The sequence below is a fragment of the Coffea arabica genome, chromosome 1e, assembly GCF_036785885.1.
Source record: "Coffea arabica cultivar ET-39 chromosome 1e, Coffea Arabica ET-39 HiFi, whole genome shotgun sequence".
In the NCBI taxonomy this organism is placed as follows: domain Eukaryota; kingdom Viridiplantae; phylum Streptophyta; class Magnoliopsida; order Gentianales; family Rubiaceae; genus Coffea; species Coffea arabica.
Genome location: NC_092311.1, coordinates 47,462,507 through 47,478,538, shown reverse-complemented (window position 1 = coordinate 47,478,538; position 16,032 = coordinate 47,462,507). Strand labels below are relative to the sequence as shown.

General features: G+C 35.9%; 2 protein-coding genes across 5 annotated transcripts; both read right to left on the bottom strand.

Moving 5' to 3' along the window:
• Nucleotides 1-520: 520 nt before the first annotated feature.
• LOC113708548 (uncharacterized) lies at nt 521-4,501 on the bottom strand. The gene is made up of 5 exons (XM_027231018.2): nt 4,048-4,501; nt 3,039-3,290; nt 1,909-2,052; nt 1,148-1,831; nt 521-1,023 (listed from the first exon to the last, which is right to left on the bottom strand). The coding sequence occupies exons 1-5, from the start codon at nt 4,153-4,155 to the stop codon at nt 781-783; spliced, it is 1,431 nt and encodes a 476-aa protein (XP_027086819.1). The 5' UTR covers nt 4,156-4,501; the 3' UTR covers nt 521-780.
• Nucleotides 4,502-5,341: 840 nt separating this feature from the next.
• LOC113708517 (V-type proton ATPase subunit a1) lies at nt 5,342-14,345 on the bottom strand. 4 transcript variants are annotated; one of them, XM_072059441.1, is made up of 19 exons: nt 14,321-14,345; nt 13,795-14,221; nt 12,351-12,395; nt 11,742-11,864; nt 11,497-11,604; nt 10,904-11,017; nt 10,640-10,813; nt 10,234-10,371; nt 9,658-9,765; nt 9,433-9,540; nt 9,171-9,319; nt 8,734-8,887; nt 8,119-8,279; nt 7,712-7,918; nt 7,374-7,557; nt 7,201-7,284; nt 6,508-6,701; nt 6,366-6,425; nt 5,342-6,102 (listed from the first exon to the last, which is right to left on the bottom strand). In XM_072059441.1, exons 2-19 carry the CDS (start codon nt 13,933-13,935, stop codon nt 5,898-5,900), a joined length of 2,457 nt encoding a protein of 818 aa, XP_071915542.1. In that variant the 5' UTR covers nt 13,936-14,221; nt 14,321-14,345; the 3' UTR covers nt 5,342-5,897. The 4 variants fall into 4 exon arrangements, with proteins under 4 accessions (XP_071915542.1, XP_027086786.1, XP_027086793.1 ...); XM_027230985.2 differs by lacking the exon at nt 14,321-14,345 and having other exon boundaries at nt 13,795-14,272; XM_027230992.2 differs by lacking the exon at nt 14,321-14,345 and having other exon boundaries at nt 11,742-11,877; nt 13,795-13,875.
• Nucleotides 14,346-16,032: the final 1,687 nt, after the last annotated feature.

The window sequence follows — 16,032 nt, the reverse complement described above, 5'->3', positions numbered from 1 at the left end:
TATCCCTCAATTCACTTCGCCATTAATTAAATGTAATTCAGGAAGGTAATACCTATTTTTAAATTTAACAGGGGAATTTGCGATTTATTTAAAAAAAAAACATAAAAGATGACACGTGTCTAAATTGATTTAAATTTGAAATACCATTAAATTTACTGAACGGATTCCCGCTGTAACTCTACAAAGGTCTCTGTAACTCTATAATTCGAGTGCATGAAGTGAGGAAGCATGGGTTAGAAGAAGAAGTATGAGCGCGAAATCTCATATTTGAGACCTCCCATTTATATCATATATCTAAAAAAAAAAAAAAAAGCATGAACAAATTTGTAGCCCGTAGGTTTACATTACTGCCTCGGGATGGTTCATGGGTGCCTTGATCTTGTTCTTGGATCTTTTATGTTCTTACCCCGTCAAGCCATAATTCTGAAATTTTTTTTCCAATAATATTTTAAGGAATTAGCGCTCTGGTTGGCGTAAAAATACATATCCGAAAAGAGCAGCAGAGGAAGGAGCTAACGTATCAGAAAAACTTTGAACATCAAGGCTCTTTATTTTTTTACCAAAAAGAGACAACCATATACAGTCGCGGATAATACAATAATTCTTTTCAAGCCATATACACATTACTACTATACTACCCCCTTAACTCGCAGAAGGAGGAAACTCCAGTTTTGTAAGGTTGTAGCTGAAATGCCTCCCAACGAATACCCGATGGAAGCAAGAGATTATTCAAGTCGTTCAAGACAAGACTCGAGCTTTACTACTATTCAGTACATAACTCTAGCTGATGTTACATTCTCTGGGATTCCCAGTGACACCCTCCTCTGAATCACCATCAGAAAATCCTAAAATGTAAGCATCCCGTCCATCATCTTCATCACTCTCAATATCCTCTCTGTTAGGCCTTCTTTCGATATAAGCTAGAGCTTGCCTCCTATGCAGACGCAAAACATGCATGATGATATCAGGAGTAAGTGTAACACGTGAATGATCCTGCCGGCGTTGCTTGTTACCCTCCATTATCTGATTCAAGCATTAGATAGTTAGACACAAGCAATTCTAGCAACAAAATTTCAAGAAAATCACTAGCATCTAACCGTAAAAACCTAACATATATGCATAGATGTGAAGAGTTCTGGAATGGTACCTCTTCAGCGTTAGGAGGTAGAGGAACAACATCATCTGAAGTGGGGGCCCAAAGCTTTATACTTTTTTCTAGTCCACAGGTAGCGAGAACGGGAATATGGGGATTGGGCTCCAGCTGATTTACAACGTGTCTATCGCCTAACATTAAACGAACAAGTTTAGCCCCCTTCTTCTTCCATATAAATATATGACCACAATCAGACCCGCTCAAGACGTATTCATGATTAGGACCAAAGAAACTCACTCCTTTAACAGTTTGGCAATTTCTGTGTCCTGAGAAAACTTGTACTTCTTCCAAATTATGCACATATTCAGGAGTCACGGATGATGGAGAAGGACCTAACCCCTTGTTCTTTTGAAACAGATAAATGAGCTCATCATTATAAGAAACAAGCAACTCACTCATGCTGGAGTAAGCTAATGCCGTGATATGAACGTCATGAGTCTCAATCAAGTGAGAAGGGCAAAATGTGTTAATTGGACTGTCTACATTGCTTGAACCATCCAATTGGTACTTTCTGATGTCATAAACTCGTGCATATTCATCTGAACCTCCAACTGCAAAGTAATTGGGGTTTCTGGGGTCTATGGCCATGGAATTCAGCCTTATGCAGTTTGAATTACGCTGTTCTGCGAATGCAGAGCAATAGAAAAGCTTTGTAGCAGAATTAGTTCGAAGATCATACTGCAAAAGAAGCAAGGACTCTTGTCAGAAAAGCAATAACAAGCATTTCCAATTCAATTTGAACGGAGGTAACCTACATGTTGAACTAAACCATCCTCGCCACAGCTATAAAATATGTACGGACTCCCAGGTTCAACTGCAAGCTTGTATACACGACCATGGTGCTTACCTAGCCTTTTTGTTTCTACCTGACTGTTTTCCAACACCTCGCCAAGCCTGACCTGCAACAAAGCCAATATTTACAATGAAAAGGAACCTTTTTAATAACAGATTTTCTGTGAAGAAAATAACAGACATCATGTTTATTTTTTTTTTGGAAACTAAATGTCATGGCAACTATGATCATCTGATCATCTCAAATACTTGGGGTTCAAATGAAGAGATCTGTCAATAGACCATAACTTCAGTTCTCAAAGGAAAAAGGTTAATGCAATAGAATGTAACTATATTCAGGTTGCAGCATGAGTCATTTTAATTCTTTCTTTCAGTCCTCTATTCATTTTCATCCTTATCAAATTAAAACCAAATAAGTCTTGTCTTTTCTCCTGGGAAGGTGGCCGAACAGATAGTTCAAGATATTAGGGGTATTATTGCTGGTTGGTCTAAGTGCAAGGCTACTTTAGAAGCTTTAAGTCTATGTGCAGCTTTTAGTATTCCTAGTTCTATGTTTGTATAGTTTATTGTTCATATAGTCTAAGAGTAGTGGATTACTGTTGATTAGTGCTCTTTTTCCTTTGTAATTGTTCAGGGGTTTTCCCTATTGTGTATGCTTATGGCCTTATCAATAAAATTAGTAAGCTTTAAAAATAAAAAATAAAAAAAGTTGAATTGATGTTGAATTCATCTAATACAATGAAGAACATTAAGCCTGGCAGTATCAATAGCCTAATACAAAAGTTGAGTAGAACGTATGAGTGCTGAAACTGTAGCATTGGCAGGGTAAGAGGGCATGCAATAAGATGGTATTAACTTCGTACTACAGTACATTAATCAGGAAAAGAAAAGCAACAGACTACTAAGCTCATGCACAAATCATTTCCAGTTGGCAAGATGGCCCTCATTTATGCGGGCAAGGGAGTTGAGGCAGAAGTTATTCTCCCCCAGAAGGCATAAAAATGTTAAACAAGATAATCCTCGAGGAAATATGAAATCCACACCAAATGTATTATCCCATATGTGTATAGGAACATATAGTAAAAAAGATTACCTTGCCATCAGCTGAAGAAGTGACTATCTTTCGATCATCAGTGAATGGCATGATTCTCGCCTGGAATACATTGTCCGAATGGCCAGATGGATATGAGAATTTTAATGCCTTTGTAGCCCATTCCCACAACTTGATTTGTCTGTCATCAGAGCCTGACACAAGGTGGTCACCAGCGGAGTTGAATTCAATGGTATTGACACATCCCTCATGACCTGTTAACTTTCCATACAAACCAATCTGCTCCACCAAGTTCTGCATCAGAAGGAATATGAATTAAAAAAAAAAAAAACTAGGTTTGAGCTACTTTACACGCTGCATTTGCATCTTTGAAGAGTTGCTAGCTTCCACATGCAAAGACACACTTACAAGATTCAATGTGTGATTGGCATAAAATTCAATCAAAGCAAACGTAAATACACATCACAAAATCCAACAAGAACAATCAAGACGCTCCCCTTGTAAGAAACTCAGCATGTTGACACTAGAAGTTAAACATATTTAGACCCCAAGGCAGCAATATACAATGAAAGTATATCTGCTCACGAATTTCTGACATCATAATGGTACGTTAAGTTAGTACTGCCAACATGAAGGATTACAAGAAAGATAAAAAGAGGAAAGCCCCGAGGGAATTCAGACTTCTTTTTTCATTTTCTACGCTTGTCACCACAACCAGAAGGAATTTCCACTAGACTTCCAGGAAAATATACTCATTCTCTATATTTCACATGAAATAATTAAAGAACCATACGAATTCCGATATATTAACCAGTTAATGACCTTCAAATTAGATCAAATTCATCAAAGCACCACCAGCCAATTATGTCGGGAAAAAATTGGTATTTTCATTATCGAGTAAAGAGTTTATGCAAGAAATTCTTAACCTTTGCGCAATCAATTAAAAAAAAAGGAATTTAACTCTAACAACAACTGAATTAAATTTAGGTATAGCATTAAAAAAAAAAACTTTAGCATATGAACTGAAAATATAAAATCATTAAACAGAAACCTGGGAAGCAGAGATGTGGCGGGAGAAAGTACTGGGGGAAGAAAAACCTATCTCCCTCTTGTAAAATTCCAAGAACCCATCTTCAGAAGACTTGAAGCGTCTCTTCATTTTAGCTCAATTTCGTCCAGCAAAACTTCTTTTTAGCACGGTTCCAGCTTTCAGAGCCCAATTTTGATTGACAAATACACAAAGATTAAACGACGTTAACATGATTTTTGAGTTAGTGTATGTCATTTAGATACAGCATCTCCGTGGATGCGATACATATTTCTCCTACTGCTCCAAGTGACGATTGGCGCAGTTGAAAGTGGGATGTGACCTTAAAATAAAACAATATGGTATACAAATTTTGGAGTAATATAATTTTTTATTTAGAAAGAAAAAGATTGTGTGGAAACATGTAAGACTCGCGAATTGTGATGAGGATTGGGATGGAGAGAAAGAATAAAGGAAGGAAACAGGGGAAATCAGAGGAGCTTTCATGATGTAACTGGAACCATGGGGATGGGCTGGCAGATAGTACGACGTCGTGGACTTCATAGCGCCCGTCACAAGTTTTTTTTTTGTTTTTTTTTTAATCTTCCATCCCTCCCCGCAATCTTTCCCACCTTCAATTGCTAAATCCAACAGGATTCAAATCATAGATCGAATGGAAGGGTAACTACTGAGCCAACCCATGATTATCATCACAAATCACGAATCTATATTCGTGTATATGTATTTTTTTTTTTTCAACAGAGAATGAGTAGAATTTAAATAAAAATGAAGAGACAGAAAAGGAGAATTTCAACTAGGACCCTCATCTAGAAAAATAATAACAATAAAAAACTAGGACAAATGTGTTTCTTCTTTTGTGTAAATAGAAACAGAAAGAGCTTTCACTTATTGTTTTTTTTTTTGTCAATATAAAAAATATCCCAACTTTGCCGACTAATCTTCTTGCGCTTGTGCGCCCCACCCTCCAAGAATACATAAGACAGTAAAAGAGATGACTCAAACACGAAACCTCAGGACCTAAAGAGATTACCTCGAAACCATTCGAGCCAACCCCAAGTGGCTTTCACTAATTGTTCAACCATAAGAAAGGAGAACAAATTAATTGTGAGGATGATCGAGTTTGTTAAGAATCCAACTTTTTTCTCGACCGATAAAATTAGCCTTGTATTATTTTCCGACGTTCATAATATATGTGTGGTCTTACAATTCTAAAACTCTGCATATCCTTGACATGACGTTGAGTACGGATCCATTCAAAGATAGTATTGGTACAAAGCATGAGTGACGGATATCTATCTAACATTAAGAACGTGCAATCCAACTTTCTATAGTACGAGCATCTTTTTCAAGTGCCGTAAGAATATGCCACATCATTACAAAAAGAATCAAAGATGGTGGCCTGCAAAAATCCACGGCACCAGGTACAATCTCTCTCTCTATGTTTGTGTGTGTAATTGTATGAGGAGATTCTGGATCTTTGCCTCCACAAGGAATTATCACCATGGATATTCAGTGTACAGGATCCGAGCTTTGGGATTTCTAACACCTCTCTCTATATCTGGAACATCTAGAGAAGAGCAAAGAATCTACGAAGACAAAATTACAAAATCTTTAGCCCAACAGCCTTACTAGCACCTTGAGCTGACTCCTTTACACCAATTATGCCTAAAGGTTCTGAACCAAGATTTTACAATTTTCGGTTAATCCAAGCAGCATCATGTTAGAGCAAAGAAGTGCGTAGTTCTAGCCATCCCAATTAATCCACGCTTGTAAAGTAAGATTTAAGGCACAACTCTTCCTTGCATTGCTTCTTTCCGAAATCATTCAACAAATATTGGTGCAAAATTGACATCCTAGTCGTCATCGTCAGTTAACGAGGCAAAGGAGAACGGCCTGAACTTATACCCGTCACCATGATAAAACTTGTTCTGGAATTCTACCCAGTGGAGACGCAAAGCGTGAAGGAAAGCACTAAGGGTCTCCATCATGAGCAATATAAATGCTGTAGCAAAAGCAAAAACTGCTAGTCCCACCAATCGTATGATGATATTTTCATACCTGCAACATGCATGATTCAAGAAATCAAACAGGTTGGATATATGTCAATCACATAGAAGATTTATATCCTGCAGATGACAGAAAGGAGATTAAACTCTTAAGTGCAAGTCAACAAAAAAATATATATATATCAACAGGTAGACATGTAACTAAAAGTTCATTTCAACCTCTGATCTATACAAAGAAAATTTAAATAAAGCAGTAACTTTGTTCAGTAGACATCTAAAGAAATAAGTCTCATTAAATTGGTTGTAAAAACTTACCCCCAGGCAAGAAGCAGAACTTTCTCATAGAAAACAGTTGACAACTCGGAGTGAGCCAAACTGTTAACAGTACCAGCAAATGAAAATCTTAAAATGAGCACAGTATAGATATCTCAATATATCAATCGAAAAGCAAATATACCTCAGGGCCCATAGCCTAAGGTATGATGCCGTATTCGAAACTGCACCAAGTACAAACTCAATAGAGTGTATCATCTGATGCACGAATTCCTCACTAAAATTAAAATCTTCTTGGTGTTGCCTCGCGGAGTCAGGTTCATCATCAATTTTCATATCAGAGGTTCCAAGTAACCCATATGTGCGACCTTGAAATCTCTAAGAATGCAAAGCAAGAATACATATTAAGACTACGAGATAGAGAGAGAGAGAGAGAGCCTCTTGACACAACAGATCTGAGATACAATCTGAAACAAATATCTAAGTATTATTTTAGACCATTTAATAACAAATAATTAAGGAACATTATAGACCATCTAATCTTTGCATCTAATCTCTAAGAATGCAAAGCAAGAATACATATTAAGACAACGAGATAGAGAGAGAGAGAGAGAGAGCCTCTTGCCAGAACAGACCTGAGATACAATCTGAAACAAATATCTAAGTGTTATTTTAGACCATTTAATAACAAATAATTAAGGAACATTATAGACCATCTAATCTTTGCATGGAAATGTGAAGCCCTTTTACTTGGTTTTCAGAGAATGAGCATGTGGAAGGAGAATACCAGAAACAAAAATTTCAACATGGCCACAGAAACTTAAATGCAAGGACCTCTACTCTCTCTTCTCTCACAAAGGTTAAGCAGACATAGTACCTCAGTGTGAAGTCTTTTCAAAATAAAAGGCTTGGGAAACAGCATCCAAGGAACAGCAACTACAGCACAAAGCAATAATATGACCTGCAAAATTAAAATTTGATTAACAAAGATGGAAAACAGTGGTATTTAATAATAAAATAATCAACTATAGAGAAAATTAGAGATTGTGCCTGAAGTACACCCTGGCCCCAGAACAACTTGTTCTCACCAAGATCCTCAAAAGGACTCAAGAACATGTAAATCATTACATGATAGAGGTCGGCTTGAGAACCAGAGCACCATTTGATAACAATCAGAAGAGACAGATACCCAAAGAGGCAATTAAGGAAGATCATCTGTGGCACAAACTGGTACCTAAAAACACAAAATAAGCTCTTTTACCCAAAGAGGGAATTAAGCAAGATCATTTGTGGCACAAACTGGTACCTAAAAGCACGAAATAAGCTCTTTTACCTGTTATTAAACAGTGCAGAACAAATAATAGAAACGATGTGGAAAGATTACATACTTGATATCAAGTGAATTTCCAAAAAAGCGTGCATTGAAGTAACTTAATATAATTCCTAGATTCATCTGGACCACACCCAACAAAATTGACAACTTCATCTTAAGAGAGTTTAAGAAAGGCAGTTCTGTGCGACTTCCTCTCCAGCTTGGATCCACTCCAAATGGATAAGGATCCCGAGATTTTATTAAACCTATTGAACGGGCATCACTGCCAAGGCAGATAAATAATGTCAATACAAAGGAAAATTAATCAAAAACATACAACATGCTGAAAAGTAATTTGTTTGTTCCAACTTGTTCATCTATGGAATTTCTGCATGTTGAACATATGTAGAAATCTTATGGATCACCAAGCTGGAACAAAGAAATTACTTTTCATCAACTTAAGACTACAGCAAGCACATCTACCTGCAGGAAGAATCTCGGCATTTGTAGGCAGACTCCCCAAAAATGTGAAAAGGAACAGAAAAAAATTCATTGTAGATCAACCCACAGTAAATAGAAAATATTGACATCAACAGGAGGACATAGCGACCACCAAACAGCATCTCCATAAAGCTACCAAGTTTCTGATGGGAAACAAAAACTATGATGAGAACATAAAAGTTGCATGTAAATAATAATGTATATAAGATTACAAATGCAACATTAGATTTCAGGAAAGTTCAGCCACTGATCATGATCAAGAAAATTAAAACGCATTTAACTCTCAATTTAACAAGAAGTTTCTGCTGCTTTTTCAACAAGTTCAGCATTGTTTACTAACACTTATGATCAGAACAGAATTAGCTTCTGTTTGCAATTTTTCCTTCAAATTTTATTTCTTCTTTAACAGTGCAACAGCCGATAAAAACAGCTTCTTCTAGTAACCACCCTCTATAGCATCTCTAGAATAAGAAAACTGATTTAATCAGGGTATATGAGTAGTCAAAGTTCTCAAAATATAAAGCAAACAAGAATTTGGCTTAGTTAACAGCTAATGATCTATCATGAAGAGAAAAAGATCAAGAAGAGATAAGATACCTGAGTACCTAGCTTTCTTTCACGGGCTATGAGAACTAATGCTCCCAACAGCAAACATATTCCATGACCCCAATCACCAAACATCACAGCAAAAAGAAAAGGAAATGTAACAACAGTATAAACAGCAGGATTTGCCTCCTGATAGTTAGCAACACTGTCCAAAACAGATTACTTGTTAGCACTCTATCAGCTTTGTATGTATTCATATATTATATACCAACCAGACAAAACTTCTCCCACCAGTGCTCTGTGTGCATGTGCTGGTTTATATACATATATGACCCAACCAGACAAAAAATAAAGACAGAAAAAGAGGGAGAGGGAAGAGCTTTGGATGCAGAAATCCTCTAATCCTTCTCACAATCTGCATAGACAAAGAACAGGTGGGATGGGGGAAGGAATTAAAGCTCAATAATTACATCTGTATTGCATCTTACCCGTATGCATCAACAATTTCTTGAAATGCACTTGTGAAACGATTGGTTCTGAAATATGTTGGAGGTGATTCCACAGCATCCATCACATGAAATATAATGCCAACTTGTGAATTGCTGTCAAATGTTGCTCGTTGCAAAGCCTCTTGTATCTATTACCCCAACCAAAAAGAAAAGGTTCCCTCATAGAATTAATATGAGAAATATCGTAGCAAGTGACAAATTCTTACAATGGCAAGAACAAGTTGAAATTATAGCAAAGCACCTTTGTCTTTGCAAATATTGGGCACCATCCTTCACCAACCAGACACTTCTTCGTAACATCAAAATTCAACATATTTAAAGTGTCATACACAGCTTTTTCCCTTCCAACCTAGAGAAGAAATATTAGAAAACCTTAACTCAGCAATCGTGTAAAAATAGCATCACTGAACCAATCGTGAACAACCAAGCTCCAAAAGTGTAGCAGTAATTGATATAACAAATTTACCATATTCATCCATTTCACAAGCTGGAAACCAATTGAGGTCAAAGCCTTGTCCCGATGACGTGTTCCAGCATCCAAGGTGGTTTCTAATTCAGATAGACGAGATGAAACCTGCAAAACAGTAGGCAATCATGCGATTGCTATTGCTGTAACTTACACAAGGACTGCAACTAATCCATATACTGGATGGTAAAGCCATTGTAGCAAAGAAGAATGAAATCAAAGCCAGAACATAAACCGTTTATTCTAAAGAACTGCTCACTTCTTGGGGAAATGGTCACTTACATATTTAAGCCTACATCAATAATAGTCCACCTTGCAACAACCGTACAAACTAAATAACAGCTGTTTTTCATTTTAGATATATTTTAAGAAAATTTTGGTAAAAAATCAGGATAATGCATACGAAGACGAGAAGTATGCCTTGCGCATCAGAAAAGAAAAACAATTGCCATAGTTTCCTAGTTATGTAAAAGGTAAAACTCACATAAGCTAGACAAAAGTCAACTTAAGTGACAATATCTAATTCATTCTCATTACAAGTCAGAGAATACATAAATGATCAATTTCAAGACATACTTCTCGTGTTATCTGCATCCTTTTTGTTACATCTTCTGGGACAGGGTAGCAATTGGCCCCAAATGCTTCACATATTTTTAATATTTTTGTTCTTGCTTGCTCGCCTGAGAAGAACACTACAAATACTGTTTTCTCAACCTGCAAAAGCAAGGAAGCAAAAACAAATTAAAAACTCATTCAATTGCAACTGTTAGTAGTGATCGCACCAAGTAGGAATGGAAGAAGACAGAAAGAAAGGCATAGATCTTCAAACCAAAAACCACAATCAATGCCATGTAGGAAACAGAGAAAAAAAATTTTACTACAATAGCTACTGCATTCAGTTGGTACTTTTCCTTCCTATTTCCCACCTCTAGTTAATTAGACGACACAAAGTTCAAAGGATACAAAGGAAATAAGGCTTGACCATTTCATTTGACGAAGGATCCAAAATTTGATCATCCGCAGCAGCCTGATTGAAAAACATATTGCCCCTCGTAGCCCGAAATAGCATCCTCTCAAATGTGAGAACTTTGGATTTACAAATAATACCACTAACAAATCGCACGCCAGATTGAACTGAGGGACCAGGTTGCATCTCCTGACAAATCCAAATAGAAAACTAATCAACATAACTGTCAACATGGGTTTTCCTATAGGATAGTATTTGAAAGCAGTTAAAATCAGTCACCTGCTCAAGCAGTGAAGCTGTGTCAGCATAATCATCATTCGAATAAACATTCTCAACCATTTCTCTTTCTTGCACAGTTGAGTTACTCCTACTTGAGACAAGAAAGTCACTGGCCTAAATTGCACCATTAAACAATAGAAACATCAGATTATTGCTCCCAATGGACCAAATTTGTATTACATCAGAATGAAGAAAAATCAAGAAATTAAATACATGTACTTCTACAACTAGAATAATTCCACATGGAACTTAATAGTATAGTTGTAATAAGGAAAGAAAGATTATCATAATCCAGGTCAACTAGACTCTCAATACATTTCAGAAAATATAATGATATTGCAAGGGTCACGCCCACATAAGAACCTTACCCCATGCATAGGTAAGTGTCATGAGGCCTACTATTTTAGTTTTGCAGAGAATAAATAACCAGATTATCTTGATATAAAACTTTCATCTATAACTTTTTCAAGCAAACTACAGTTTGAATAGCACTGATGGGCAAAATTATTTAACACGAGTACAATGTAACACACATGTTAGCCAGCATATGATAGCCAAAGTTGAACTATCTGCAAATAAAAAAATCAGTATACCTTTTGCAACACCATTTTGAACTCTAGCAACTCATTATAAGTTTGCTGCAATTTCTCAGTGTTGCTATTCATTTCAATTAGCTCATGTTCATGCTCTGCGAGTTGCATCTAGAAAAAGTAAAACAACAGTAGCACTGACATGAATATATTAGAAAAGCCAAGTGTTAAGCAAAAAAATAAAATAAAATAAAATAAATAAACTAAGTATCTGTAAGTTGACTGGGGTAACTACGACAAAATGGAACCTCCAATTCTTCTAATTCAATATCTGGTTGTGAAGCAGGATGTGGAGATGGCAGCAGGCCAGCTTTATGAATCTGATCTTTGAAAAATCGCAGCTTTCTTGACATCTCCGCACATCTTTTCACCTGTTAAAGATACCTTGTGAAGAAAAGCAACAAGGCTAGGACATATTATAGCCGGAAGCCTGAGAAATCAAGCCCGACACACAAGTAGGCCAGCAAATCTGTCAATGACACTAGAGTGGACATATCACCAATCATGTTACACAATTCACCACAAATTAATCTCACCCTCCATGGTAGAATTAGCTGGTCCACATATTTTGTAAGGCAACTTCTATGCATCTACTATTGAATTCTCCGCAGGCCATTTTTAAAGAAACAAGGAGTCACAGACCACGAAGAAATGACTGCTAGTAAAGGCAAAGGATCATGATAATGTAAAGTTTTTTCGTTCCTTTCAGGTGACAACACCACATTGCTAATATGCATAAGACAGAAGCACTGACGATATGGCTTCTCTAGAAACATACATGTGCAAAGGAACATGATGGTAGTCAAAACATATTCTGTAGGGCGATGAACATGTAAGGCAATTCCTGTAATGCTTACCTGATTAACAAATGTTCGTTGAAAAGGGCTCTTTTCATCATTTAACTGCCAATACAAAAGTCAAAAGTCACATGGAAAAGCTTATGAGCATGACGAATACTAGCAAGCAGAGAAAGTTATTTTAAATCAAGCTCAGTATCACAATAAGGAAGACTGACCAAAATGACTTAAGAATCTGGAAATTGCCACATCATGACTCATTATAGAGTAATAAAATTGTTTGTGAGATGATGCAAACAATTTTAAATCAAGTTTTAGAAAAAAAAAGTTAAGAGATAAAAGGTGTCACAAATTATGATCATAGTGCTTTTTCCACTCTCATAAATCCTGAGAGAGACTAGAGCTAGAAAATATTAACAATTATCAATCTAACCAAGGAAAGTAAACATTTTCCAGGCTTCTGGATAGGATAAAATAGATTTGATCCAACCATGTAGTTTGATTTGCTTATAAATTGTAAAACACGTGATTGAGTCCTAAAGAAACTAGTTAACATACATCTAAAGTAGAATAACCAAATCCACATCATCTCACAGGATCCATCTTTAAGTACTTCTTGCATGTCTAAGGATGTAAAATAGTTCCGTCTAGGCAGAGTTTCCACAATTCCTGAACATGCCATCATATGGTCCACTAGTCATGACAAACTAAACATTACACAGAATAAGATTCTCTAGGCGCTAGGATTAAATTGAAAAAAATGCTAAATTCTCACTGTGACATTAGATCATAGAAAAATGGTTATCACAGAAAATAGGTGCTCTTAATGCATGCAACTCCTCTTAAGCAAGATTTTTCTGTTATAGTAATTTCTTCTATTTGTGGATAGCAATCCATTCCTTTTTTTTAATCATACATAAGAAAGATTCATCGAGTAATAAATTATGCATGGTTCCTTTGTCTCTTCATCTACATTTTCCAATGTAAGATGTGCATTAATTTTTAAGAGTCTATGCATCTTATATTTCCAAGGATGCTTCTAAATAATTTTATAGTTTTGGTTATCTAGTAATGCAAATCTAGGACCAGAAACTAAAAGTTACCAATTGCTACAGAATAGTCATTCATATGATCCAGATAGCCACTGTACGTATTGGTATGGACAACTAGTTTACAACCTTCCCTGGTGAAAATGAACCAAAGTTCAGCATACATGCAGAAAATCCATCATATCCCTATAGATTTGACAAGTTACCCTACAGCTTGCAAGTGTCTTCAATCCACTAAGTTCTAAACTAGCCTCACTTGAACTGAATCAATGCAGTTTCTACATACTCGGCTTCAATAGCAACAAAAACAAAAGTCTAAACAGCATCATCCTTCCAGAAATGGTAAAATTAATCAGGAATAAAATTTAAAAAAAAAAAAAAAAAACTCCACACAATATCACAGATAGCTTTTATGTAAATCTAGAGGGCAAAAAAAGAGAGGGAGAGATCCGTACGTCGCGGAACTGAAGAAGGCCGAGTTGGCCGAGGTAAGAGATGGCGCGGTGAGCGGACTCAACGGGGATGATGAGCTGAACAAAGGTCATCTTCTCGGACCGCATCAGATCCATAGGCGGCAAGTTGTCCAAGTACTCCATTTTCCATCAACCAAACAACCCCTTCCCCCTCAATCTTAATAGCAATGGTACTTCAAATCAAATTGATTTACTGTATAAATTTTGCTATGACGCTTGATCTCGGAATCCCTTCCTCAGATCTGAATTCCGATCAGTTATGTAATAAAAGTAAACCCCACTCAATAACTGAATTTTTCCGTCGTCAATGAGAGTGAAGGTTTTCTGGGAGTGGGGCGGTATTATTTTGTTCGTGATGCTGCCATCAGCAACTGACTTTCGAATCGGGAATTTCGCATCCTTTTCATCCCTGGTGCCAAAAAAAAGTAGGCTTATATTGCAAGAGAATTTTCATATGCTAGTGGGTGAAAAAATATATAAAACTTTAGATTAAAATTGAATCATTGACCTTCGTTAATTTTTGCCTTGTGCAAAAGTGGCATGACCAAAAGGAAAAAAAATAATAATAAAGGCACTTTTCTCTTTCTTTTTTTTTTTTAGTTTGCCCTACATTCAATGATACCCCACGCTTGTGAACACATTTCTAACTTGCTATATAGGGTCTCACCTTTTTAAATTTTTAAAATTTTTTTCTTAGTTTGAGTTATTAACTATAATTGTTAGTATATAGTTAGAGGAAAAACAAAACATTAAACATAAAATACTTTATCTTATCTTTAAATGTAAATTTAATTTTTGTAGAAAATAATAATGTAAACTTGATATTCGCAGTTAATTTTCCATTTTAACGAATAATTAAAAATGTTACATTGCACAAATATTGAGTGTGGGACTAACACTTATTGATTTTAATGTCTAAAATATATGACAAATCTTATGCATCAGATTAAATCGACTAAAAGAGGCCTAATCTATATATAGATAATATAATGTGAACTGTGTGACTAGTCTAGTTCGACTTTTATTATGCAAATAATCCTAATAATCTGTTCATATAAGAATTAAGCATTTCTTTCTTTTCTTTTCTTTTTATTTTTTATTTTTTATTTTTTATTTTTATTTTTTGGAAAGATGCTAAGAATTGAGCATTGGCCACATATAGGGGTGTAAAATGTGAATCCATAAAAGAGTTACTCGGTGGATGGTGAAAAAAATTGAAAAGGAGACCCGGGAGAAAATATTGGAAATTTGTATAGGAAGCCTCATATCCGCCTGGGACCTACAATCATGTGTTCAATGTGCCCTAGGATTTTGCGACTAACCAGCATTAGTAAAACGCAAGTAAGCTGGTAAGTGCAATTAATTATTTTAAAGGGATCAATTAATGGAGTAATTGTTTCTTTGCCAACACTCTACACCAGGTTCCCCGGTAAATAAATTCTGCCTCAAACGGTGCATGCAATTAGGTCCCGTCTAGATTGTGAGCATTTTAGCAAAAAAAAATTTACAATAATATTTTCTTCAAATAATTTTTTTGACCTCACCGGTGCACACACGCATGTATATATATATATATATTACATTGTTATAGTACATTTTTTGGCAAAAATCTTCCAAAATCCAAACAGATGTAAAGTTCTCGGAATTCAATTTATTTAAAATTTGAACTTCAACATAATTCGTATATTTATAAATTATCACCCTAACCCCCCTCAAGCTCAGCTATGGCGATGTTTTTTACCATCTATTTCTGGTTTCCAAAGCATCTTATAATTGTGAACATTGCCATATTGGAAGATTTGAATTTTATAAGATTTGAGATGAAAGGACCATCCACTTTACACCAAGAAAAGGTATCCGCTTGCCGCTGATGCCACTTCTACTTCTAGTGACACATCAAATTAGGTTGTTGTTTTCTGCGCCTTTGTTAAGTTACTTTTTTAGAAATGTCAAAAGAGCTATTTGGATTTCTCCAATGACAGAGAAATCGCGTGGGCAAGAACTATTAGTGGCCATTAGGAATTTGGCCATTAGTGTTGAATTCTTTTTTGGGATAAATTCAGTGTTGAACTGTTAAAAGGTCAACCTAACCTTCTCGATTCTTCCATTGAGTAAATATCCATTTCACTGCGGGATTGTCTTCTAGTTTTGGTTGTATGTTACAACTTGCTTTGGATAATTTTTTATTTTTTTTTTTAATCAAGACCTATGTTAGCCGCA